The sequence below is a fragment of the Budorcas taxicolor genome, chromosome 5 (genome assembly GCF_023091745.1).
Source record: "Budorcas taxicolor isolate Tak-1 chromosome 5, Takin1.1, whole genome shotgun sequence".
NCBI classification, from domain to species: domain Eukaryota; kingdom Metazoa; phylum Chordata; class Mammalia; order Artiodactyla; family Bovidae; genus Budorcas; species Budorcas taxicolor.
Window position 1 is genome coordinate 32374765 of NC_068914.1, and position 26718 is coordinate 32401482.

The 26718-nt window shown below is 38.8% G+C and overlaps 1 protein-coding gene across 1 annotated transcript in view; it reads right to left on the minus strand.

Annotated features, from left to right (window-relative positions):
• Nucleotides 1–14312: 14312 nt before the first annotated feature.
• Nucleotides 14313–26718, minus strand: part of LOC128047260 (zinc finger protein 248-like) — a 28351-nt gene continuing 15945 nt past the window's right edge. Inside the window, exons 3-5 of the mRNA XM_052639349.1 lie at nt 21459–21585; nt 21083–21178; nt 14313–15802 (exon numbers count right to left, since the gene is read on the minus strand). Of these exons, the coding sequence (XP_052495309.1) occupies nt 14313–15802; nt 21083–21178; nt 21459–21585 (1713 nt within the window). The remainder of the gene's footprint in view (nt 15803–21082; nt 21179–21458; nt 21586–26718) is intronic.

Below are 26718 nucleotides of genomic sequence, written 5' to 3' on the forward strand. Positions count from 1 at the left end.
ACACTGGGGTACATCTGTATTTTTCAATTTTTATTAACATAAAATATAATGCTTTATCTCTTAAAATTTGAAAGCCTTTAAAAAAAACTGATAGTATAGAGACCTTTGCTCTCTCTTGGCTATTATTTGCACGTTATATCTTTTTCAATCCTTCCACTTTTAATCCATTTTTGTCTTCAGATGAAAAGTGAATATGTTGTAGAACAGCATACCATTGGCTCATTATAAAAAATCCTTCTGCCAATCTTTGTCTTTTGATTTGAGAGTTTTATCCATTTACATTTATTTCACTTATAAGAAAGGATTTATTTCTGTCATTTTGCTATTTATTCTCTATATGCCTAATAACTTTTTTTCCCCTTATTTTCTACATCACTGTCTTCCATTTAGTCTTTTTGTAGTGAAGTGTTCAGTTCAGTTCAGTCACTCAGTCGTGTCTGACTCTTTGCGACCTCATGGACTATAGCACACCAGGCTTCCTTGTTCATCACCATCTCCCAGAGCTTACTCAAACTCATGTCCATCGAGTTGGTGATGCCATCCAACCATCTCATCCTCTGTCGTCCCCTTCTCCTCCTGCCTTCAATGTTTCCCAGCATCAGGGTCTTTTCTAATGAGTCAGTTCTTTGCATCAGGTGGCCAAAGTATTTGGTGTTTTTAATTTTCTCCTAATTTCCTTTTGTGTATTTTCTATAGCTACTTTTATTTGCATTTATTATCAGGATTACATTTAACACTTTACAGTTAATAACATTCTAATTTCAATTTATTCCTTAACTGTAATAAGATATGAAAATTCTGTTTCTTTACAGCTCTATTCCAACCCCTTTCAGTTACTGATGTCATAAAATTACATCTTTGTGCATTATGTATCCCAAAACATACACTAATAATTTTCAATGCATCTATATATTAACATAGAAAAAAAAGTGGAGTTACAAAAAAGTTATAGTAACACTAGTTTTTATAATTATTTATGTATTTAACTTTACCATAGATATTTATTTAACAGTATTGAGTTTCTGTCTAGTGTCTTCTCATTTCTATCTTAAGGACTCCTTTTAACATTTTATTAAGGATGGGTCTAGTGGTAACAAACTTCCTCAGCCTTTGTTTATCTTCCGATGTCTTAGCTTCTCATTTTTGAAGGACAGTTTTGTAGGATATAGGATTCTTGACAGATTGTTGTGTTTTTGTTTTTCCTTTAGAACTCTGAATATACCACCCACTGCCTTTTGGCACCTAAGGTTTCTGGTGAAAAATCTAGTGATATTCTTCTTGGTGATTCCTCATATGTGGTAAGTTGCTTCTCTTGCTGCTTTCAAGGTTCTCTTTTTGTGACTGGCTTTGGACAGCCTTCTGTGAAAAGTTTCTGAGGTCAATATTTGAGACGCATTTTGAGCTCAGGTAGACACTTATTTGTCTTTTCCTTGCTTCTTTCTAGTAAACTACATGTTCCATGATTTAGCCTAGATCTCTCATGATGCTTTCAGTCTCCTTGGAGAGAGCATAGGACCTCTTGATTCTATGATCTGCCTTTTCCCCTTTGCAAAAATCTCTGAGCCATGCCCCAGATGTAGGAGTGGAGACAGTGGCATTCTTCTGTGACACCCATAGTTTAGAAGGATAATGCTGTGTGGACATAGTAGCCTCTGGTCTTCTCGTTTTCCCTTTTGGCTTGGAACCTCTACCCAACATAGTCAAATTGGGGGTGATTGGGGCCTCAGTATTCTCGGTGTGTTCGGGAATAGAAGCTCTTGGCTTTTCTTCAGCTGCACTTGTCTACAATGCAGGCTGTAAAAGAGGCTGCAGGAGAAATGTAAGAAATAACTGGAAGCCTGCCTTTCCCAGACAGATGCCATAGCATGTGACTTGAGCTAGGGAGGCAGGGGTGGGGGTAGTTGAGGTTCAAATACCACAAACTCCTGCTGTTCTTAATGAGCGTGAGTAGATTTTCTTGAATGTTCCTCTTTGCCATATGCCTTTAGGACAATTTCCAGAGACTTTGCTTAAAGAACACTTTCATTACACATCATGTGAAGCATCTGCTTGCTTCACATGGGAGTGGGTCTGTGGAGTCAAAAGTAACTGTTTTTACATTTGCTGCCATTCTGGGAGTAATAAGTAACCGTTTTTATGTTTGTTGTCCCTGTTAGAAAATAAGCTCTATAAGAAGACAGAGATTTTCCCCAGTTTTATTGAGATATAATTGACATATAATATTGTGTAAGATTAAAGTGTAAAATGTGATGATTTGATACACTTGTAGATGGCAAAATGGTTACCACCGTAAGGTTAACATATTCTTCACTTCACATTAATTACTTTTTTGTTGTTATTGTGAGAACAATGAAGCTGTGCTCTCATACCAACTTTCAATTATATAATACAATAGTATTGACTCTACAGTCTCCAAGTTCTTTTTTAGATCCACGAATTTATTCATCTGATGAATGAGTTTGTATCCTTTGCCCCACATCTTCACATTTCCCCCACCTTTCAGCCCATCAGTATTCTACACTGTTTTTAGATTCCACATATAGATGAGATTATACTGTGTTTGTCCTTCACTATGTGACTTATTCCACTTAACCTAATGCCCTCAAGGTCTGACAGACCTTGTGTTATCTCATATGGCAGGATTTTCTCCTTTTTTGATGGCTGGATAATACTTCATTGTATATATGTAAAATATGTATATATTATTTCTATTTTTTCCCTTTGTCAGTGGACACCTAGGTTGTTTTTATATTTTGGCTACTATGACTAATGCTGCAATGAACATGGGTGTAGGTATTGAGATTGTGATTTTATTTTTTCTGGATATAAACTGAGTGGGATTCCTGGATCATATGGTAGTGCTGTTTTTAACATTTTGAGGAATTTCTGTACTGTTTTCCTTGGTAGCCTTACCAATTTATATTCCTACCAGCAGTGCACCAGAGTACTCTTTTCCTCACCAGCACTTGTTAACTGTCTTTTGGAACCCATACCCCTTGCAGTGAAAGCATGGATTCTTAACCACTGGACTATCAGGGAAGGCCCTGAGCTGTCTTTTTGATAAGAGTTATTAGTGTGAGGTGATATGCCATTGTCATTTTGACTTAATTTTCCTTGATGACTAGTGATGTTGTTTCAACATCATTTATGTCTCTTTTGAAGGCATGTCTGTTCAGTTCCTCTGCTCATTTTAAAACAGAATTATTTCAGGTTTATTTTTTTTTTGCCTTTGTGTTGTGTGAATTCCTAATATATTTTGGATATCAACCCCTTACCACTTATATTATTTGCAAATATTTCCCCCCACTCCATAGTTTGCTTCTTTTTTTGTACAGCTTTTTAGCTTGATGCAGTCCTACCTGTGATTTTTGCCTTTGTTGCTGGTGATTCAGGTGTCATCCAAAAAATAACTGCCAATGTCAAGGAGCTCTTTATGCATTCACCTGGGAGTTTTATCATTTCAGATCTTATGTTTAAGACTTTAATCCATTTTAATTTTTGTTAGTGATGTAACATAGAGGTCTAGTTTCATTCTTTTGCATATAAACAGTCCAATTTCATTCTTTTGCATAAAGTATACTTTGATTCCCTTTTCTTGAGTGAATCTACTATAGGTTTTTATTTTCTGGTTACCATGAGGCTTATTTGAAACATTTTACTGACAAAACAGTTTAAGCTCAAAACAGCTTCCATCACATACAAAATCTGTGCTTTTTTAAATCCCCCCATTTTATGCTGCTGATTTACATATTTTTGTATTGTATATCCATTTACTATTATAGCTATAGTTATTTTAATGCTTTTGTCCTTTTAGGTTTATACTGATACTAGAATTAAATGTAGTATCTAGTATCTATTAAATACTATCTATTAAATCTAGTATCTATTAAATACTAAAATAATATGTGGTGTGTACTGATACACCACATATTATAGTATTAGAGAATTCCAAGTCTGACTTAGAATACTTATATTTACCAGTCTGTTGTATATTTTCATGTTATTCATTAGCATCTTTTTGTTTCTACTTGAATAACTCCTTCCAGCATTTCTCGTAAGGCCAGTCTGTGAGTGAGTTATAGTCAGTCGTGTCCAACTCTTTGTGACCCCATGGACTAGAGCCTGCCTGGCTCCTCTGTCCATGGAATTCTTCAGGCAAGAATACTGGAGTGGGTTGCCATTTCCTTCTCCAAGGTATTTTCCTGACCCAGGGATTGAACCCTGGTCTCCTGCATTGCAGGCAGATTCCTTACCATCTGAGTCACCAGGGAAGCCTACTATTAAAGAGACTTTTCTAAGTATAAAGACAGGGCAACTCAAAAAGTATCAGCAGATATATACTTGACTTTATCTTATAATCTATAGACAGTATATATGTAATGAATCCATACATCTTTTCCAAAGGAATACCCAAGACAGAAGTAGCAATAAAGTTATGTGACAATCATTAATCAGATGAAATAATTTAGATGAAGGCCAATCTAGTGGTGATGAATTCCTTCAGCTTTTGTTTGGGAAAGTGAAGGATGACTTTGCTGGGTAAAGCATTCTTGATTAGCAGTTCTTTTCTTTCAGCACTTCAAACGTAACCTGGCTTGCAAGACTGCTGTTGAAAGATCCACTGATAGCTTCATGAGGGTTTCCTTGTATGAGAGAAAATTTTTTTCTCTTCCTGCTTTTTATCCGTCTTTGATTTCAGATAGTTTTATTAAAACGTGTCTTGGAAAAGATTATTTTGGATTGAAATGATTGGGTGATTTATTGGTTTCATGTACCTGGCTGTCCAAATCTCTCTCTTGGTTTGGTAAGTTTCCAGCCATTATTTATTTAAATAAATTTTCTGTCTTTCTCCCTCTTTTTCTGGGTCTACATGATACATATATTGTTTCACTTAATGGTATCACATTAGTCCCATAGTCTTTCTTCATTCCTTTTTTCTCCTCCTGTCTGGATAAATTATAAGTGATCTTTTTGTGGGGTTCACTCATTCTTTCTTCTTTAAGGTACAGTCTGCTGGTGAAGTTATTTTTCATTGTGTTGTTCAGCTAAAATCTTTTTTTTTGTTTTTAATGCTTTCTCCTCATTGAACTTATTTTGTTTTTGTGTTTTCCTGATTTCATGAAATTCTTAATCTGTGTTCTCTTGTAGCTCTCTGAGCATATTTAGAACAAGCATTTTGAATTATCAAGCAATTCATGAATCTCTATTTCTTTGTGGTCAGTTAAGGGAAAGGCTACCCAATCCAGTATTTTGGCCTGGAGAATTCCATGGACTATATAGTCCATGGGATTGCAAAGAATCAGCCACGACTGAGTGACTTTCACTTTCACCATAAGTTTACTGTTTCTTTGCTATTGTCATATTTCCCTAATTTTTCATCATCCCTGTATCCTTGCATAGGTGTTCATACAGGGGTTGGTTGCAGACACACAGTGGTGAGGACCAGGGCCAGCAACAAGGCCCTGCACCAGCTGTGGGCACACTGGCTGCTGTGGGGGCCCTGGCTGTTGGTGTGAACCCCTGTGGCTGCAGGGTGTCTCCACAGGCACTTACTTTCATGACAGCGAAGCCAGTTAAGGGAGTCAGGTTAGGAACATGCAGGTGCACAGCTGCAAGGGTAGTTGCAGGTGAGTGCAGTGATGCAGACCAGTGACAAGAGACAGGGCTGAATCTGGGTCTAGATGCAGTTAATGGGGCCCTATTGCCAAAAATGGTCCATCTAGTCAAAGCTATGGTTTTTCCAGTAGTCATGTATGGATGTGAGAATTGGACTATAAAGAAAGCTGAGCACCGAAGAACTGATTCTTTTGAACTGTGGTGTTGGAGAAGACTCTTGAGAGTCCCTTGGACTGCAAGGAGATCCAACCAGTCAATCCCAAAGGAAATCAGTCCTGAATGTTCATTGGAAGGATTGATGCTGAAGCTGAAACTCCAATACTTTGGCCACCTGATGTGAAGAACCAACTCATTGGAAAAGACCCTGATGCTGGGAAAGATTGAAGGTGGGAGGCGAAGGGGACAACAGAGGATGAGATGGTTGGATGGCATCACTGACATGATGGACATGAGTTTGAGTAGGCTCTAGAAGTTGGTGATGGACAGGGAAGCCTGGTGTGCTGCAGACCATGGGGTTGCAGAGTTGGATTTGACTGAGCGACTGAACTGAACTGATTGCCATGCACTCCTATGGCTGTAAGGTATAGCCACAGGCACACAGCAGTAGATGTTAGTGACATTGTTCTGGCCAGAGGAATGCAGTGCACAGCTGGCAGTGTGTTAGCTGCCAGTGAGTTGAGAGATACAGTGCAGTGACTTGAGATATGGCTGAATCCAGGCCCACAAGCATTTATGGGGAACTTGGCTGACAGCATGCACTTCCATGGCCACAGGACAGCACAACAGGTATGAACATGGCAAAAGAAATTGGTGACAAGAGTCAGGCTGGCAAGGACTTCCGTGGCAGTTCAGTAGTTAAGACTTTGCCTTCCAGTGAAGGGAGTGTGGGTTTGATCCCTAGTTGGCGAGCTAAGATCCCAGTGCTTTGTGGCTAAAAAACCAAAACATATAAAACAGAAACAATACTGTAACACATTCAATAAAGACTGGAAAAAAAAAAAGAGGCTGGCAGTATGCAAATGCACAGCTAAAGGAGCTAACCTCAAGGGTGCCTATGGTGCTAGAGGTTAGTGTGGGGTCTAGGCTGGTGTCTTACACTCTCCCAGCTGCAGAGGTCTTCACTATGTGCTCTTGTGGATCCCAGGCTCTGGAGGAGGGGGTGGAGCTGAAAGGAGTAAAGAAGCACTCAGGCAGCTGCTGTCTGTAAATCCAAATATCTGTTGGGCAAAAACTGGTGAAGTCTGCAGGGACTCTGTGGCTGTGCTGGCTGTTGGTTTCTTCAGTGAGAAAGCTGCTGAGATCCTCTGCAGAACAGGTGACTCAGAACCGTGGTTATTCCCACTATGTGACTGATACTGGTGGCCCCTGCTCTTCCTTGTTCCTAGCTACCTCGGTTCACCTCAGCTGTGCCACTTTCTGGGTGGAGTGAAACCTAAGTGAGTCCTTCATGTGATGCCCTGAAAGGCTGGGGAGGCTGGCTGCTTGCCTGCTCCTCCTTTTTCAAGAAAACTTTCTAGCTGTGTTGTCCCATCTGGCACTGAGCCTTGCTGGCCAGGGTGAGTGGGATGATGCAGGCAAAATGAAGCGGTACTTCCTTTCCTTTTTGAGTTCTTCTCAGGTTTCTTGTTTTGCTCTGTTACTCAGGCTTAACTGGACTCCTGAGATCTCCCAGAGCTGTTTTTGTTCCTGTATAATTATTTTTTGATCTTTGTTGGGGGATGCTGGGGTCTCCTACTTCACCATCTTGGTTATGTAAGTCTCCAAAGACTTTTTTGTTTGATTTTCAAATAACTCCTAATCAATTGTAAAATTGTCTGACTCCTATCTATTGATTGAATGAACAAATTTAAAATTTACTTGCTTATTTAAGTCCTATAACTCTATAAAGTAGGTACCACTGTCATTCACATTTTAGAGAGGGATAAACTTAGGTTTTCAGTGGCTCAGTGTAGAATGCCTATGTAGAATCACAGATGTATTATTAAGTAGTAGAATCTGGACATGTATGCAGACATAACTCCAAAGTCCATGCTTGTGAACAGTGTGCTTTACTACACACCACTAACACCCCATAGCCTCAGCTTTTACCAGACAGCCTTTAACAACTCTTCTCAATAACAGGCATAGACCTCATGCCCTAGCATGTACAGCTCTAGAAAGATCTTCTGGAATTAAGATGTATACATTTTACTGCACACATCTGGCTGATGACATAAGGAGCTTTCCTCAAGGAAAGTAACAAATGCAACCACAGCCCATCCCCTGTTTAATTCCAGTCTTCATCCTCTCTCTTTGCATTGTCCCCATTATGCTGAAACACAGACCCTGGAGCACAGCCTGTCTTCAGAGGCCTTTATCTGAAGGTAAGTCCAGGGCAGGCACAAAAATATTATGGGCATAAATTAAAATGTAAATGGACCCAACTGAGAAGCATCTGGAGAATTTTGGAATCTATCCACTGTAAAATAATCTTCTTTTCTGACTGTCAAACTCCACAGAACCCCAAAGTGTACAAACTTCCTTTCCAGCTCTCTGCCCCAACCAGGTCTCTGAAGGTGAGACACTGGAACCTTAGGAGGCTGGAGGCAGTGAACTGCACATGTGCAGAGCAGAAGGCTGCACCTTGCCTTCCCAGTGTCAGAGGCCCAGTTAGTCACTTTTCTGGATTCAGTGGACGTTAGCCTCTATGGTCCCTCCCTTCAGTGCTTCCTAAATAAATAACCTCTTCTCTCAGGAGATGCTCCTCTTTTATAATCCCAAGAAGATGATTCAGAAATGGGCTATAATCACATCTTGACTCTATACTAACATAAAACTACCCCAGATGTATGTCACCAATCTATCTACTTCATTTATGAATACAGGTACAACATTTAAATAAAGCTGAAAACAGAGGCCAACAATTTAAAAGTGTCATATCTATGGTAATCAGGGTTTCTCCTGGGTTGCAAATTATGTTAAATTGGAAAAATTACACAATTATGAAACAAAAATGAAAACATACAAAAAAACAAATATTACTCAAAAGAAACCCCCTTCTCTCAAAGTTAACTTTAAGTACCAGCTCTTTTTTTTTTTTTAACAAATGCTTTGTGACTATCTTTTCATTGAGCATACAGTGAAAATCTTTATTGGTAAATAAATTTTAATAATATAAAGTGTCCCTCTTATGTCCACAATAATACAGTCAAGAGGTTTACAAGTTCAAAGAAAAATATGTAAACATAAATAACAAATATGAAGAATCTATATGAAGGAAATGAACTTTATTAAACAACCGTTTAAAAGGTGTAATTAGAGGTACAAATCATTTTTCTGAATAAAAAATGAAGTATATTATGGCACAACATTCCCAACAAAATCTCAAGTTACTTATTTCTTTTGGTTTCATTGCTAGAACAAATGTAAATTTTATGTGTAATATTGGGAAGAGTCAAACATTTTGTGAAAATGGAGACTAATGCTTATCTGAAAATGTATCTTTAACAACTATAATAATCTAAATATTTTAGCTTTGAGTAGGGAAATATACATGTTAAGTCCTAAGACTGTGATAAGAATTTAGTCTATGATAGTGTTTCAAAGAAGTGGAGAGAAATGGGCTTATTTAACTAGTGGTGTTGGGATGGCAGAGTAAGATAGTGTGAAAATAACAGGGATTCAACAGGATAAGCATTCCCCAAAAAACACAGATAAAGGTTCAGGGCAACCTACCAATTGGAAGATGCAGTCTCCAATTGGAAGCAATAAACAGGGGTAGTGGCTGAAGACATATAGTTTACCCATAAGTTGAACCCTCCCAGAGTCTATGGCTCTGCAAAGTATACCTTCCCTGTCAAGTATAGACTGGATATGAAGTGATAGGTCATATCAGGCAAGAGGAGGTCAAGTTCAAGATAGAAAATGGGCCCAATGCCAAAACAAAACAGGTTATACATATATATGCATTATATATACAGAGCTTCTTCCAGATATTCAAATGGCTCCTTCCCTCCATGCTGGCCTCCCCACTGAGGTCTTTCCCTTTCCACACTACATAAAATCACTTGTTCTGACAACTTTTCCCATTGTATATAAGTGGGAAAATTTTATACTTATCATCATGTTCTCCCATGGAGATGTATTTTCTTGATATGGCTGCTGACAGCAAGAAGGACACAAGCTATCTGGTCATGATGACTTTTCAATAAAAATACTCTAGAATGGGTTCTCATTGGCTTATTTTTAACAAAGGATTATTCCTGCATGAATACAGACATGGGGCCAGAAGAGATGGTATCATCTGAGGTAAATGCCAACTCCATGTACACAAAAATAGGTTATATTACTAGAAGAATGTATAAGAGTTGCAGTAGCCACTACATAATCTTTTAAAGTACATAATCTCAAATTCCTTCCTTTTGTCTGAGGAACTAAGTCTCCCCTTTCCCAGCCTGCCCCTCCTTTCACACTCAGGCTTGTCTTCCAGACAATGAGAAACTGGTGTCTACTCTTAGACACACACTGTTCGAGAGCAGGTTCCCCTCAGATACTTGGGGAGGTGGAGAAGTGAGGCTTAATATTTTTCATGCCACCCTGAACATGTTTGGAGTCTAAAGTATGGGATGGTTGATCCTCTCTGGGTTCAGAATCCTTATCCACAAAATAGGGGAGGTTATCCCTATGTAAAAGAGATGATCTTATCCTGAATTTACTTCCAATATCACACAGGCCAAACGTTCTCAGTTGTCTAACCCCTCAAAAAAGGCTCAAGTCCTTAGAGAATAAAGAGGGTTTTCAGAATTCCTTGAAGGCCCTAGTGATGACAAGCTCTGCTCTTGTCAGTCTTTAATTATATTTCTTAAAATGGAAGAACTTGGTGAAGTATGGCAGTGATGATTTGTGACCATTGGGTAGTGCAATTTCCTAAGCTTTCCTAGGACTATGCTGATTATGCCAGGGCCCATACTGTGAGAAGAGGGCATACAGACTCTTTGGAGTATAACAGAAGAGTGTTCTCCAATCTTTACATGCAATAGTTATCGCCCCTAAAATAACAATTGGCTTTTAGATCAGCATGTATCCTGGGTCTTTTGCCATGTAATTTAACACATATATGGGTGCCCCTAGTGGCTCAGATGGTAAAGAATCTGCCTGCAATGCAGGAGACTCGGGTTCGGTTTGGAAGATTCCCTGGAGAAGGGAGTGGCTACCCATGCTAGTATTCTTGCCTGGAGAATTCCATGGACAGAGGAGCCTGGTGGGCTACAGTCCATAGGGTCACAAAGAGTCAGACACACTGAGCAACTATACTTTCACTTTCTTAACCTTATGTATCTACCTACAGAGAATTTATAACACCCCAGTGTCTTATTTTATGGGCATTTGAATTTTACCAATCAGAAATACTGTCAAAATATTATATTTCAATTAAAAATCCCATAAAATGTATTTATTATAATATGTGAGTAAACATCTACTATTATGCTACCTAGAGAGGTAACCAGTTACCCCAGTGGTCATATCAAGCCAACAAGAAAAAGAACGAATTAATCAAACAGTGCAGAGAGGACTTGCTATTTATTTGGAAGAACACAGAGCTGCTAACCTCACACCACATATGACAAGAAATATGTGGGGTTATATGAATAATCAAGTTAACAGGTCTGCTTCACATATATCAAATGAGAGACATACCTGCCACAGCGCTCAGTTCCAAAAGGAATTTACTTATGACAGCATAAAAGCACAATGAAGCAGACATACTTAACTTTCAACTAGAAGAATAATTTTATTTCTAATACTGAGCCATTATATAGGAGTTTACGGGAATAAAAAACACTGTGCTGCTTATTCTCCAATGGCTCCACCCAGACATTCCCCTCTACGTTCTCTGTGCCCATGTGGGCTCACTTGCAGATGGCATCTGATTGGGTTCCAGGAATGTGGTGCATAATTTTGGAGATGACAATATCTCCCATGAGACTGCCCCTCCTCCACAAGAGCAGCAGCTCTTATTGGGCTCTGGTTAACACCTGCTTTCATCCTTTGCCCTTATGGACTTAGAAGGGTAATGGCCTCCTGGGGACACTAATCTCTAGGTGCTTCAATATCCCTTGTTTCTGGCAAACCACTGTAGTTAAGTCTCCCATGAAAGTCTTCTTAGTTGGATCAGAATTGTTTTTCAGTAGAACCATGGCTGATACAAACATCCCTCCCTATATTAATTTGTTAAAGAAAATAATTCATCTCTAAAACTGCTGTATAGAATATTAACACTTCTATTAGAAAAGAATTCATTTGAATCAGGTGAATGCCTTCAGTGCTAAATAACAGACATCTCCAACAATAAACAATAAGCCTCTTTTGTCCCAGTAATACAAACTCCTAGCAGATAGCAGGTCCAGAAAGAGTTGTGCAGTTCAGTGACAGTACCTCTGAGTCAGGGTTTTCCCATCTTGTGTACTGTTCTCTTCAGGCTATTGCCCTACCAGGCCACAACTATAATCTAGTATAACATACAACCATGAAAAAGTTCAGCAGATGAGAGACAATCTCTTCCATGTCATGACAATATTTTATCACTGAGTTCTTTCCCCAAAGCACTGAGAATATTTTCCAAGTATCTCATTATTCACCTGCCCATCCCAACAAAATCACTAGAACAGAATATTCATGATTAACTTAAGACTAATGTGGCTGCTACTGCTGCTGCTAAGTCACTGCAGTCGTGTCCGACTCTGTGTGACCCCAACCACGCTCCCCCGTCCCTGGGATTCTCCAGGCAAGAACACTGGAGTGGGTTGCCATTTCCTTCTCCAATGCATGAAAGTGAAAAGTGAAAGTGAAGTCGCTCAGTCGTGTCCAACCCTCAGCGACCCCATGGACTGCAGCCTTCCAGGCTCCTCCATCCATGGGATTTTCCAGGCAGGAGTCCTGGAGTGGGGTGCCATTGCCTTCTCCGACTAATGTGGATTTACCCCTAAATCATCTGGGGAAAGGATGGACAAAAAGACAAAACATGGCCCAACAAGGAAGAAGCAGGGAATGGCTATTTGGTGGGCAGTGTTTCTTGGAACTTCTTATCAGTGTTTTCCAAAGAAGCAAAGAAAACAGTAGGACAAAGGAGAGAGATAGTATATTACATTCTATTAAATTAAATACATAGTTCCTGAGTTACATACAACTTGGGTTACACATATCATGCCCAAATAGATACAGCAATAAAGCACCAAGAGTAGGACAGAAGCATTTCATTATACAACACTACTTTTTATTTGCTGAATACTGTGAGCATTACTGTTCATAACTGATGCTAACCTTTGCAAAATTTATGTAATTATCATTGTTATTAACAGCATTCACATTATTGACTGACCCAAGGCAGCTGAATAACCTCAGGAAAATATTGTTTGGCCTTTTTATCGAAGTGGAAGCTCAGTAATAATGGCCATACTCATTCACATATGCCAGCAAAATTAGAAGAAAGGTAAGCAACAGGTAGTAAAACAGCATATCCTGGCGACATCACAGAGTCTCTGGTAGTACTGAAAACAGGATTGATGCATAGGTAGTTAAAAACCTCCCAAAAAACATATTTTGGCTTCTTTTTTGAAGAGGCCATTCAGCAGTAATGGACAGAGTCATTTATCTATGGAAATGGGAGAAGGGGTATGTGGCTAGTATTTTAAATTTGCCAAACGTATTTTCATATATACACAGTGATGTACCACTGTAAATACTCCCACTAATGCCACACTACCAACACGATGGCACTGAACATAGGGCTGGTCACAGATGTATAGTACTACATCATTATATAATATTCACCATGCTGATTTAATAATATAGATAACCTAAAGAACAAAGATAATAGCAAATCGCTGTGAAATAATTAGGAAATGATGAGTGTTGAGTATGTATTACCTTTGTTTTTTTAATATTATTTAACTGTAAATTAATACTTTAACTTTAAAATAATGACTGTGTTTAACAAATGGCTCATAAAATTCCTGAAAATTTATCAGCAGTGCTTGCAAGTTAGTATAAACTTACTGCAGCACATCACTGTGTATTGGTAAGTGTGTATAAATACATTTACATATACATATATACATAATTATTACAACCTAAAAAGACATTGATGCTATCTAGTGTGGGAAATGTTAATATAGACTATAACAGTTAATTAAGAGTTTAGATTTTCTCTTCATAAGCATGTTAGGCTCTAATATACCAATCAAGAATACCTCAAATTTCTATGATATTAGCATACCCACAAAAGGCCTGCAAACATCAAGGACTCTTCATATAAATGTTTAATGCTGTTGTCATTTAACATCTTTAAACTTCAGATTCCACTGTGAATATGACTGTAAATGAGTATCATCTATTTATTAACAACAATAAAATTTTTGTATCACATCCAGAATATGGCACTACTACACAACATAAATTCTAGACAAAGGTGTTTTTTTCCACCATATTATGTAACTGAATTTCCCTTCAATATAAATTTTCTGATGAAAAGTTTTACTTTTTTTGGAAAGCTTTTACATATTCCAAACATGAATAAGGTTTTATTCTAGTACTAATTATCTGAATTACAATAAAACCTCACTCTCTAAAGGAATTTGTGATATTCTTTGGGTTTCATTCATCTCATTTTAAAAACCTGTATAACATATTTCAAAGTGTGGATGAAGGCTTCTTAATGTTCAGGATGCTGAAAGAGCTTTCACCCTTGTGTGAATTCTCTGATGTTTAGTGAGTACTGACCTCTGACTAAAGGTTTTCCCACATCCATTACATTCATAGGGTTTCTCCCCTGTGTGAGTCCTCTGATGTTTAGTGAGAGCTGATTTCTCACAGAAGGTTTTCCCACACTCATTACATTTGTAGGGTTTCTCTCCTGTGTGAGTTCTTTGATGTACAATGAGGTTTGATTTCACACAGAAGGATTTACCACATTCATTACATATAAAGGGTTTCTCTCCTGTGTGTGTTCTCTGATGTACAGTTAGGGCTGACCTGTGGCAGAAGGATTTTCCACATGCATTACATTCATAGGGTTTCTCCCCTGTGTGTGTTCTCTGATGTTCGGTGAGGTTTGACTTCACACAGAATGTTTTCCCACACTGCTTACATTCATAGGGTTTTTCTCCTGTATGTGTTCGCTGATGGTTGGTAAGATGTGGTTTCTGACAAAAGGATTTCCCACATTCAGTACATTCATAGGGTTTCTCTCCTGTGTGTGTTCTCTGATGCTGAGTGAGGTTTGACTTCTCCCAGAATGTTTTCCCACATTCACCACACTCAAAAGTTTTTTCTCCTGAGTGAGCTCTTCGAAGTTGGGTGAGATGTGACTTCTTGTTGAAAGTATTTCCATTTTCATTGTGCTCATAAGGTTTTCCCATGTGTACTATCTGATGTTTAAAGAGAGCTGACTTTTCCCAAGTTTTGTGACTGACTTTATATTCATGGGGAATCTTTCTTGTGTAAGTTCCCTGATGGATAACGAAAGCTGAATTGTCGCAGAAAATTTGCCCATATTCATTATATTCATAAGGATTGTCCCCCATAAGAGCTCTCTGATGTCCCAATCTTAAATCCATATAGAAGAACTTACCACAAATGCTGCATTCACATGGCTCCATTTCAAAATGAGTTCTCTGAGATAAACTGAGCTTGAAACTTTGGATGAAGGTTCTTCCACATTCATTATATTTACAGTGTGTCTCTCCTATCTGAACTTTCTTATTTGTGAAAAAGGCTGCCTCTCCATGTTTGCCTCTTCCATTTTCATTATACTCAAAAGGCTGGTCAAAAATTGACTGAGTGAGATCCTGTTCATGATTGAGGACATTCTTTTTTTGATTATAAGATTTCCCTCCAGGAGGAGTTTTGTCATGCCCAATATCAAGGAGCAATTTCTCATATACATTAAACTCATCAGGCTTCTTTCTAGAATAGTTTTTTCTGTTAATAATTAAGCCTGAAATATTTTTCAAACTCACTTCACATGAATCACATATTTTATATAGAAAATTGCTTGAAGGAATGGAGTCTGTACCTAGATTTAAAGTTTTCCTTACTCTGTCACCACTATCTGTACTTAATGTTTTGTTGCTGGTGAAAGCAAGTTGCCAAAAATGTTCATCTTGATTTTCCTGGGTGCTCTCTATTAGGTCATCAACTTTCCAGTCTTCTAGAAATGAGAAAAATAATCACATCTTATGAATCCTAGTACACTTCTAATGGAATTTGACTTTTACACAAATGCCCTATAACACAGTCAGTTCTTTTGCTTTAGGCTCAGTTTTCTGGTGTGAACTAAAATCCAGCATACATTTTCTTTACTTTTCTGGTTTGAGTGGAAAATAAAAACATGCTTCAGTAAAAATAGGGGAAGGAAACTGGCAATAACATTTAATACTTAATTAATACACACTTTAAAACTAGACAGAAAAAGGTGAAATACATTCAAAACACAGGGAACCAGAGAGTGGCTGATTCAGAAATCAAGAATCTCAAGAGAATGGAGTGAGCCCAACAGAGACATTGAACACTGAATATCATTACACTGAAGATTAGTAGACAAGGGCTTTCAGAAAATGAACTATGTTTGGTGGAAACAAAACAGTCCTAACCCCCTCAGACACTGATTACCTGGTGTGATTCCTACTAGAGTACTCGCTTCTACTCCACACATCAATACCGGACTAAAGTTCTGAAAACACCAACTACCTCAGGTTCAGAAGAATAGTCTGATAGCCCAGGATTCCTTTAATTCACATGGAATAATTATAATAAGACATGGTAAGCAAGAGATGGAGATTTTGTAAGAGTTATTCATTTAGGGAACAGCAAACTCCAAGAACTGGATGAGTTTAACAAGAGAGGTTTTTTGTTTTATTTGTTTTTAAAGAAAAATAGACTGTTTAAGAAACATATTAGAGGATGAACTCAGTTTGACAGAGGCAAATCATGCTTTCTTGTCCTTACCTTCCCACAGCTTGATTACTGTCGTAGGATCCTCACTAATGTGCATGTTGCTATTCCTTTTCCCCATTTGATATATGAACATCAAAACAAATTTCTGAAGGTACCTACTTCCTCATGCTCTAAAGGATTTAATCCAGACTCTAACTCTCTATCAAGCTGTAATTCACAACAACACAAATGCCCAACAGGAAATACAAAACAGACGATGGACAGACCATCTCTGCAAAAGGACCAGGCTTATTCTGTTTGCTCACAGCTGTTAATGAAGTTGTCCCAACCACAAGACATATGCTTCTTTATTTCAATCTGCTGCCTTACTTTCCCCCAAAACAATTTTGTTCCTGAACCAATACTGATCTTTAAGTCTGCTTTCATATCTAAGTTTATCATTTATGTCAAGGTTTTCTGCTTTCATATCTAGACTCATCTGTGGCTTTTACTTACAGATGAGACCTATAACGATCGTATTTTTCTATTAATACATGGTTCTGAGGCCTTCAACAAACTTTATTGTAAAAATTCTTGGCTATTCTTTACTGTCATTACTCAATGAAACTGGCTTCCCAGGTGGCTCAGATGGTAAAGAATCTGCCTGAAAAGGAGGAGACCCAGGTTCGACTGCTGAGTCGGGAAGATCCCCTAGAGAAGGAAATGGTTGCCCACTCCAGTATTCTTGCCTGGAGAATTCCATGGACAGAGGCCTGGTGGGCTACAGTCTATGGGGTCACAAAGAGTTGGACATGACTGAGTGACTAACTAGGTGAAACAATATTAATCATATGTTAAAAAAAATCTAAGACAGTCCTGAGCCCATGGCTCGAAAGACTGATATTAGTTATTATCTTGACAAACACAAATTAAAACAAAAACTGAATTCATATTATGAGTTCAAGTCACAATTCTATAAGTCCATTAAAAAATATTTGTGCAGTTCTAGCTGGATATTTAACAAATTACTCATTCTGAACAACATACCTTTTACGTAATTAGTTACACTCCAGCCTTGGCTCTCCTTGGGACCTGAACATCCTCCAGGAAATGCTACTTTAATTTAAAACAACAAACCACAAAAGTAATAATAAAATAACAAAGCCAACAAACTGTACAACATCCCTATCATTTTCAGTCTCTACCTGCTGCCTTTAGAAGTTACTACCTGTTTAATTCACTGTAAGATGAAACAAGTCCATTGCTCAATGATACACCCTGTGTCATGACCACAGTCTAGGCAGGTGTTAGCAAAATTCTATTTCCTCTAACTTCACTGAGGAGACAGGACATTTATGATTCTTAAAAACTGATGTGCATACGAATTATTTTCAACCTGTACTTCAGGATAAAATAAGGGAATGTGCATTTAGTAAAAATACTATAGAATGCTTTCTGAATGGATGAAAAAGAGTGATCTCTTCTAAACTTGGTTCAACAAAGTAATTATTAAAACATCAGAATCAGGAGAAGTATGAAAGGAAAGTACGGATACTTCTAGTTCTGGCCTCAACTATGTACTTTATACCATATATGGTGTGTATGTATATATATGTCTGTGTGTGTGTATGTATAGATATAGATGTATATGTATATCTGTATATACACACACACACATATATTACATATATAATATATGTATATATATCTATATATACTGAAAGTGAAAGTCGCTCAGTTGTGTCCGACTCTTTGTGACCTCATGGGCTATACAGTCTATGAAATTCTCCAGGCCAGAATACTGGCGTGGGTAGCTGTTCCCTTCTCTAGGGGATCTTCCCAACCCAGGGATTAAACCCAGGTCTCCCACACCGCAGGCAGATAGATTCTTTACCAACTGAGCCGTGAGGAAAGCCCAAGAATCCTGGACTAATGTATATATGAGACCTCCTATTCCATCTCAGATTCTAATAATTATCTTAAGCTTCTCTTTGGGAAAACAAAATCTCAGCAATGATAGAAACCCTAAGCAACAATCATATCATCAGGTATGAGTTTTGGGGCTACAGATGCTAGTGGGTTAGGGTTATAAAACACAGACTATTTAAGTTACAGCAAAAACATTGATCACTAACTTAAAATAAGTGAAATAATAACGCTTTACCCTCTGAGCCACCAGAGAAGCCCAAAATAATAACAAGAAGCCATTGTTATAAACCATGCAATGTTTAAACACTTTGGCATACCCAATTTTAATTAAGTTACTTAAAAGGCAAAATAAACCAAAGTGAAAATTATAGAAAAAAGAGAAAATATTTAAGAGTGAAATATAATACATAAGATAGCATGAAGTTTAAAATGAACTCTGAAGAACAGTAAAAAAGATACAGATATGTAAAACAGTGCTACTGACAGTCACTGAAAGGAGACTGTGATTTCATTTATTAATAAGGATCAACTTTGTTAGGCTAGTGAAAGATTAATTGGATGCTTTAGGTAGAAGAAAACAACAACTAGGAAGATCAAGTCAGGTATCAGTGACAAGTGAGAAAATGAAGAGATGAAGATGAAGAAGATGGAAAAGAAAATAACATTAGGAATTTGAAAAAACTAGTAACAGGGTAAAAGGTTTAGGACACTGAACCCATGGTTGCCATTTAAGGTAGTAATGGATGGCTGAATGTCCCTTGTTTGACCCCTGGGAAACCAGGCTCTCTGATTTTCAAGTGACTCAGGCTGTTCCCCTCAATCTCCTCTAATGACAAGATTTAGTGGATTTACACACCTTGTAAAAGCACTACTGCGCCACAACTACCTCTCTCATTTACAAACAACCACTCTCTAGAAAAGGGGTCAGCAAACTCTGACTGCAAGGTTGTGGGCCTAGAACTAAGGATGTTTTTGTTTTCAGAGGGAAATACACAGAAAAGGCAGCAGAGAGGAGTGAGGATGAAGAGAAAGAAGAGAAAGATGTAAGAGGAGGAAGAGCAGCAGCAGCAACTGAGACCATGTGTGGCCCACAAAGCCTAAAATATTTACTGTGTGGTCTTTTACAAAGAAATTCTATGTATGTGTCTCCCAGAATCTAGCAGTTATCCCAAGCCTCTTGTGACCAACTGTACTAACTCTCCTCTAATCTCTCCTCCAAGTTTTTTCTCTCAGTAAATGATACTCTAAGTTATCAGAATCATTGGAATTCATGCTCAACTCCTCCTTCTCTCACACTCTATATCTAACCTAGTAACAAATCCTCTTGGCCTCATGTTCAAGATATATGTACAAATCCACTGTTTTTCAGCATTTCCAACATAGCCTGAGCTACTAGCTTCTCTCCTCTGGGTATACAATAGTATCCTAACTGGTATTCTTTCCTTGCTTGTGCCTAAGCACCATCCATCCATCACATGGTCACAACAGAGAAGTCAGAGAGATTCTTTTAAACTGTAAATCCAATCTGCCAGCTTAATTTGGTTTATATATACTGAAAAAAGCCTGAGGATTTCCCACATCACTCAAAATCAAATTAATATATCTACCACAGTCCATGCTACTTATGACATCATCTACCAATCTCCCCCATGCCCACTCACCTCCATCTACCATGACATCCTTATCATTCCTCAGATACTCTAATAGCACACTAGTCTGACAAGTTTAACACCAGGACCTGATGTTCCCTCTGCCTGGAGTATTCAGAATCCACAGAGCTCACACTTTAATTTATTAGAGACTCATATCTATTCTGTACCTCATAAAATATATTTTCTCTTGAAATGAAGTGAAAGTTGCTCAGTCGTGTCCAACTCTTTGCAACCCCATGGACTATACAGTGCATGGAATTCTCCAGGCCAGAATACTGGCGTGGGTAGCTGTTCCCCTCTGCAGGGGATCATCCCAACCCAGGGATTGAACCCAGGTCTCCTGCTTTATAGGCGGTTTCTTTACCAGCTGAGCCACGAGGGAAGCCCATTTTCTCTAGAATTCTGTACCAAATAGCGTGTTATCATTCTCTAACCCCCTTTTCACTGCTTCAGCTCTTCACAGTACTTACCACCACCCAACACCATGTGTGTGTATACATGCACATACATCTTCATACATACACATGTATGCTTTTTGTCTCTCACTGTAATACACACTCTGATAACAGGGACATTCTTTTAATTATGTATAAACATAATTGGATCATATTGAATGCTCACCATATATTTGTTAAATTAATATGTGAAAGTATTACATGAATCATACCATCTAACAAAAGATGTCCAAAGACAATAGATGGAAGGTGGACAATTTTAAAATAATCAAGAAAAATTATCTCAGATGGAGCCAAATGAGTTTGGATTATGGATATAGGTAGATGACTCTAAAATGTCAAAGAACAAAGGGAAGCATTTATGAGTGAAAGTGACATACAGAAGAATGTGATTAAGGACACATAAGTATGTGGGCCAACTGTCAATCACTTTCAAAGGTCAGGGGTTGGAACCATATACCAATGGCCTAAGATCTCATTTCCTCTGGCTTCCATCTGCCTGTGAACTCACTAACTCACCTGAGCGGCACTGTTTTGGGAATCTCTCCTCTAGTATCCAAGGCTCTTCTCCTTGCTCGATCTTGAAGATCACTTCTGGCTTAGTAATACAATTCCCTGTAAAGAGAGTAACACAGGACTATGGCTGAACAATCTGGCTTCAGGAACTCTAAAAAAATGATGGGGAAGAAAGGTACAGCTTTGGGAGCTATCTAAAAGAGGTGCCTAAATAAACCAATTCCCAAGGGAGGTAAGACTACAGCATACTTTATAGTGGCCAAAAGGGACCAGTCATCTAAGGCCTTGAATCTCCATCAGAAAATTTCACAGGGAGTTTTTACACTTCATCAGCTAAGAAATGCATGCTACTGGTAATCATGTGGAAAAGAATTCTTACCTACTGAGACAAGGTGGCTATAATTTTCTAGGATCACATCTCTGTATAATATCTTCTGAGCAGGATCCAGCAGGTACCACTCTTCCTGGGTGAAGTCCACACATACATCTTTGAATGACACTTGCTCCTGTAACAGTACATTCCTTTTCTATAAGAAATTGTCAGAGCTATACGAGTGGAAAATCTTTAAAAGAATGACTTTGCCAACAAAGGTCCGTCTAGTCAAAGCTATGGTTTTCTAGTAGTCAGGTATGGATGAGAGAGTTGGACTATAAAGAAAGCAGAGCACTGAAGAATTGATGCTTTTGAATTGTGGTGTTGGAGAAGACTCTTGAGTCCCCTGGACTGCAAGGAGATAAAATTAGATAAAATCTGAAAGGAAATTAATCCTGAATACTCATTGCAAGGACTGATGCTGAGGCTGAAGCTCCAATAAGCTGGCCACCAGATGTGAAGAACCGACATTAAAAAAGACCCTGATGCTGGGAAAGATCGAAGGCAGGAGGAGACGGGGATGACAGAGGATGAGATGGTTGGATGGCATCATGGATGCAATGGACATGAGTTTGAGCAAGCTCCGGGAGTCGGAGATAGACAGGGAAGCCTGGCATGCTGCAGTCCATAGGGTCACAGAGTTGGACATGACTGAGCAACTGAACTGAAATGAATCTCTTTAAATTTAGGACTGCTTTCTTTAATGCTGGGCTTCCCTGGTGGCTCAGCTGGTGAAGAAACTGTCTGAGATGTGGGAGACCTGTGTTCAATCCCTGGGTTGGGAAGATCCCCTGGAAAAGGGAACAGCTACCAACTCCAACATTCTGGCCTAGAGAATTCCATGGACTTGCAAAGAGTTGGACACAACTGAGCGACTTTTGCTTTTGCTTTTCTTTAATGCTATACTATGTAGGATAAAAGTAGTATCTTGTATAAATTGAGTTTCCATGAGAGGGTGGAAGGGTGGTCCTAGTTGCTACAAATATTATTCTTAATGAGGAGACATATACATTAATATGTATTAAACTGGAAACTGTAGGAGCTAGCACTATACAAAAAGTAGAATGGGATGACCAAGAAAAAGTTATTTCATATTATCTTTTGTATTATAAAGTTAACTTTCACTAAGGAAGTAAAACTTTCAGTTGTTAAAATGAAAAGAAGGATTAAAACTAATATGTTATGGGCCCTAACCAAGCTCACTCATGTCTGATTAAAGTGACAGGTTCTGTATTCTACCTGCCCAGCAGAGAAAAGGATGAATCCTCTCTACTTGAGATAACTTCTGGAGCCTCTCCTAATATCTGTGTTGTTAGATATAATGCTCACCATCCAACAGAAAATTTCATGTTATATGAAGAGACAAGGCCAAAGGAAAAGGACAATAAAAGCATAATCACAATGGTTGTTTGAGGAGGCCTTACAAAAAGCTGAGAAAAGAATAGAAGCAAAAGGCAAAGGAAAAAAGGAGAGATATACCCATTGAATGCAGAGTTTCAAAGAAAAGCAAGGAGAGATAAGAAAGCCTCCCTAAGTGAACAATGCAAAGAAATAGGAGGGAAACAACAGAATGGGAAAGACTAGAGATCTCTTCAAAAAAATTAAAGAGAAACCAAGGGAACATTTCATGCAAAGATGGGCACAATAAAGGACAGAAATGGTATGGATCTAACAGAAACAGAAGGTATTAAGAAGAGGTGGCAACAATACACAGAAGAACTATACAAAAATATCTAAGTGACCCAGATAATCACAGTGGTGTGACCACTCACCTAGAGCCAGTCAAGTGGGCCTTAGGAAGCATCACTATGAACAAAGCTAATGGAGGTGATGGAATTCCAGTTGAGCTATTTCAAATCCTGAAAGATGATGCTGTGAAAGTGCTGCACTCAATATGCCAGCAAATTTGGAAAACTCAGCAATGGCCACAGGACTGGAAAAGGTCAGTTTTCATTCCAATCCCAAAGAAAGGCAATGCCAAAGAACTCTCAAACTACAGCACAATTGCACTCATCTCACATGCTAGTAAAGTAATGCTCCAAATTCTCTAAGCAAGGCTTCAACAGTACATGAACCATGAACTTCTAGAATTAAAGCTGGATTTAGAAAAGGCAGAGGAACCAGAGATCAAATTGCCAACATCTGTTGGATCATAGAAAAAGCAAAGGAATTCCAGAAAAACATCTACTTCTGCTTCACTATGCCAAAGCTTTTGACTGTGTGGATCACAATAAACTGTGAAAAATTCTTAGAGAGATGGGAATACCAGACCACCTGACCTGCCTCCTGAGAAACCTGTATGTAGGTCGATAAGCAACAATTAGAACTGGACATGGAATAAATGGACTGGTTCAAAATAGGAAAAGGAGTGCATCAAGGCTGTATATTGTTACCCTGCTTATTTAATTTATATGCAGAGTACATCATGAGAAATGCCGGGCTGGATGAAGCACAAGCTGGAATCAAGATTGCCAGGAGAAATATCAATAACCTCAGATACACAGATGACACCACCCTTATGGCAGAAAACAAACAGGAACTATAGAGCTTCTTGATGAAAGTGAAAGAGGAGAGTGAAAAAGCTGGATTAAAACTCAACATTCAAAAAACGAAGATCATGGCATTTGGTCCCATCACTTTATGACAAACAGATGGAGAAACAATGGAAACAGTGACAGACTTTATTTTCTTGGGCTTCAAAATCACTGCAGATGGTGACTGCAGCCATGAAATTAAAAGACACTTGCTCCTTGGAAGAAAAGCTATGACAAACCTAGACAGCATATTAAAAAGCAGACGTATTACTTAGCCTACAAAAGGTCTGTATAGTTAAAGCTATGGTTTTTTCCAGTAGTCATGTATGGATGTGAGAGATGGACCGTGAAGAAGGATAAGCATTGAAAGACTGATGCTTTCAAATTATGGTTTTGAAGAAGATTTAAAGTCCCTTGGACTGCAAGGAGATCAAAGCAGTCAATCCTAAAGGAAATCAACCCTGAATATTCACTGGAAAGATGCTGAAGCTGAAACTCTAATACTTTGGCCATCTGATGCAAAGAGCTGACCCATTAGAAAAGACCCTAATGCTGGGAAACATTGAAGGCAGGAGGAGAAGGGGACAACAGATGAGATGGTTAGATGGCATCACAGACTCAATGGACATGAGTTTCAGCAAGCTCCAGAAGATGGTGAAGGACAAGGAAGCCTGGCATGCTGCAGTCCATGGGGTCACAAAGAGTCAGACATGACTGAGTGAATAACAACATAGAGACTCAGATATTGTAACACAAAAGAACTTCAGAATGAATTACAATTAATATAAAAGAGGAAAATATGATCAAAATAAATGAAAGGATGGGAGAAGTCAACAGATACATTTTATGTCTGTTGTAGATAAATAATTAATAGAGCAGGCCTGAGACTGCTGTCTTCTGAAAGATCTGCTACAAGCGTGTCTTGTGCCTGGTATCTGGGAATTTGGAGTTCATGATGGTTCTTACCAGTTCTTGGTAAGAATGGTTCACTGAGCCTGAACTGTTTGTGTAAAGTATATGGTTTTTTCTGCTCATGCACATTCCTTTTGGAGTCTGAGATTTTGTTATATGTTAAGCAAACAGTACCTACGTGACTAGCCCCTAATAAACATTTTGAACACTGAGTGTCTAATGAGCTTCCCTGGCAGACATTTCACATTTGTCATCACATCTCATTGCTATAGGACTTAAGCCTGTCCTGGGAAAAGTCTTAGGAGCTTATGCCTGGCATCCTCTACCTGGGACTAAACCCCAAGTATCTTTTCCCTTTGCTGACTGTGCTTTGTATCCTTTCACTTTAAAAAGTCACAGCCTTAAGTACAACTACATGCTGAGTCATCCCAGAAAATCACTGCACCTAGTGATAGTCTTGGGGACCTCTGATAAATGTGTATGCAAACATGTACATGTACATACATACATACATGCATAAAATGGGCATTCCAAAGTAGAAAATTATAATATCTGAAATTAAGAACTCATTAGATGGCTTCGTATGTATCCAACAAAGTATCAAAATACATACAGCAAAAAGTGACAGAACTGAAAGGAGAAACAGACAAATCTATAACCACAGCTGGAGACTTCAATACCCCTCCAATTGTCCTGAGAAATCAAGCAGGCAGAAAAGCAGTAAGTATATAGATGACCTGACCAGTACTGTCAATCAACATGATCTGAAATTTCTAGAATATTCCATCCAAAAAAATAAACCACACATTCTATCATTCTATTCTACCTCTTATGAACATTCACCTACATAGGTTATAGCCTAGGACACAAATCACACCGTAACAAATTTAAAACAATAGCTATCATAAAAAATATATTCTCAGACCACAATGGAATTAAAGAGAAATCAATAAGCAAAAGATAGCTGAAAAATCTCCCAAATACTTGAAAATTAAATAGCATTTGAAGAATCAAAGCTACTCCATTTTGTAAGGTTCCGGGAAAAGAGCCTTTGGAAATCCCCTGACCTCATCCCACCACCTGCGAACCAATCAGAACCCTTGGCCAGCCCGGGAAATTCGAGTCAAGCCTGGGAAAGGAGAACCAATCAGAACTCAACACCTAACCCTTCACCAGAAGGTGACCAAGCAGACCCGGAGACTCCCGTTTTTTGAATTTTTCATGCGATAATACCCTATATAAGCAATGTAACCCAGAGCTCAGGGCTCCTCCCTATAGCTGCTGCGTCGGTATCGGTGGGAGCCCCAGCTCGAGCTTGGTAATAAAAACTCTCTTGCTTTTGCATCGGATATCGGCTCCCTGGTGGTCATTGGGAGATTTTGATACTTGGGCATAACATTTGGGGGCTTGTCCGGGATCTCCCACCGGCTCCATGGGAAGACCGATCCGGAGAGTCATCTGCAGCCGGTAAGCTTTTTTCTGTCTTTCTTTTCACTCCTGGGAGGGCCTGGTATCTGAGACTGGTATATGACTCAGGCAGACGCGCCGGAGAGTCACCGGTGGGGGTCGTTGGGAGACGTCCCCGACCCCGGCGTGTGGGGACGGAGTGCCCCTGTTCTCTGCAGACAATAGCGGGTCGCTCCCGCTGAACAGCCGGAGGCCGTCGTCATTCGGTTTTACCTCTGGATTCCTGGAGGTGTATTTCTCCTGTCTCTCTTTCTGTTTGTGTGGCTGTTCGTATTGTCTGTGTTAATTTACCAACATCTGACTGATCCAGGGACGGTGGGGCAACACCATTCTAGCCCCACACCTCTATCCTT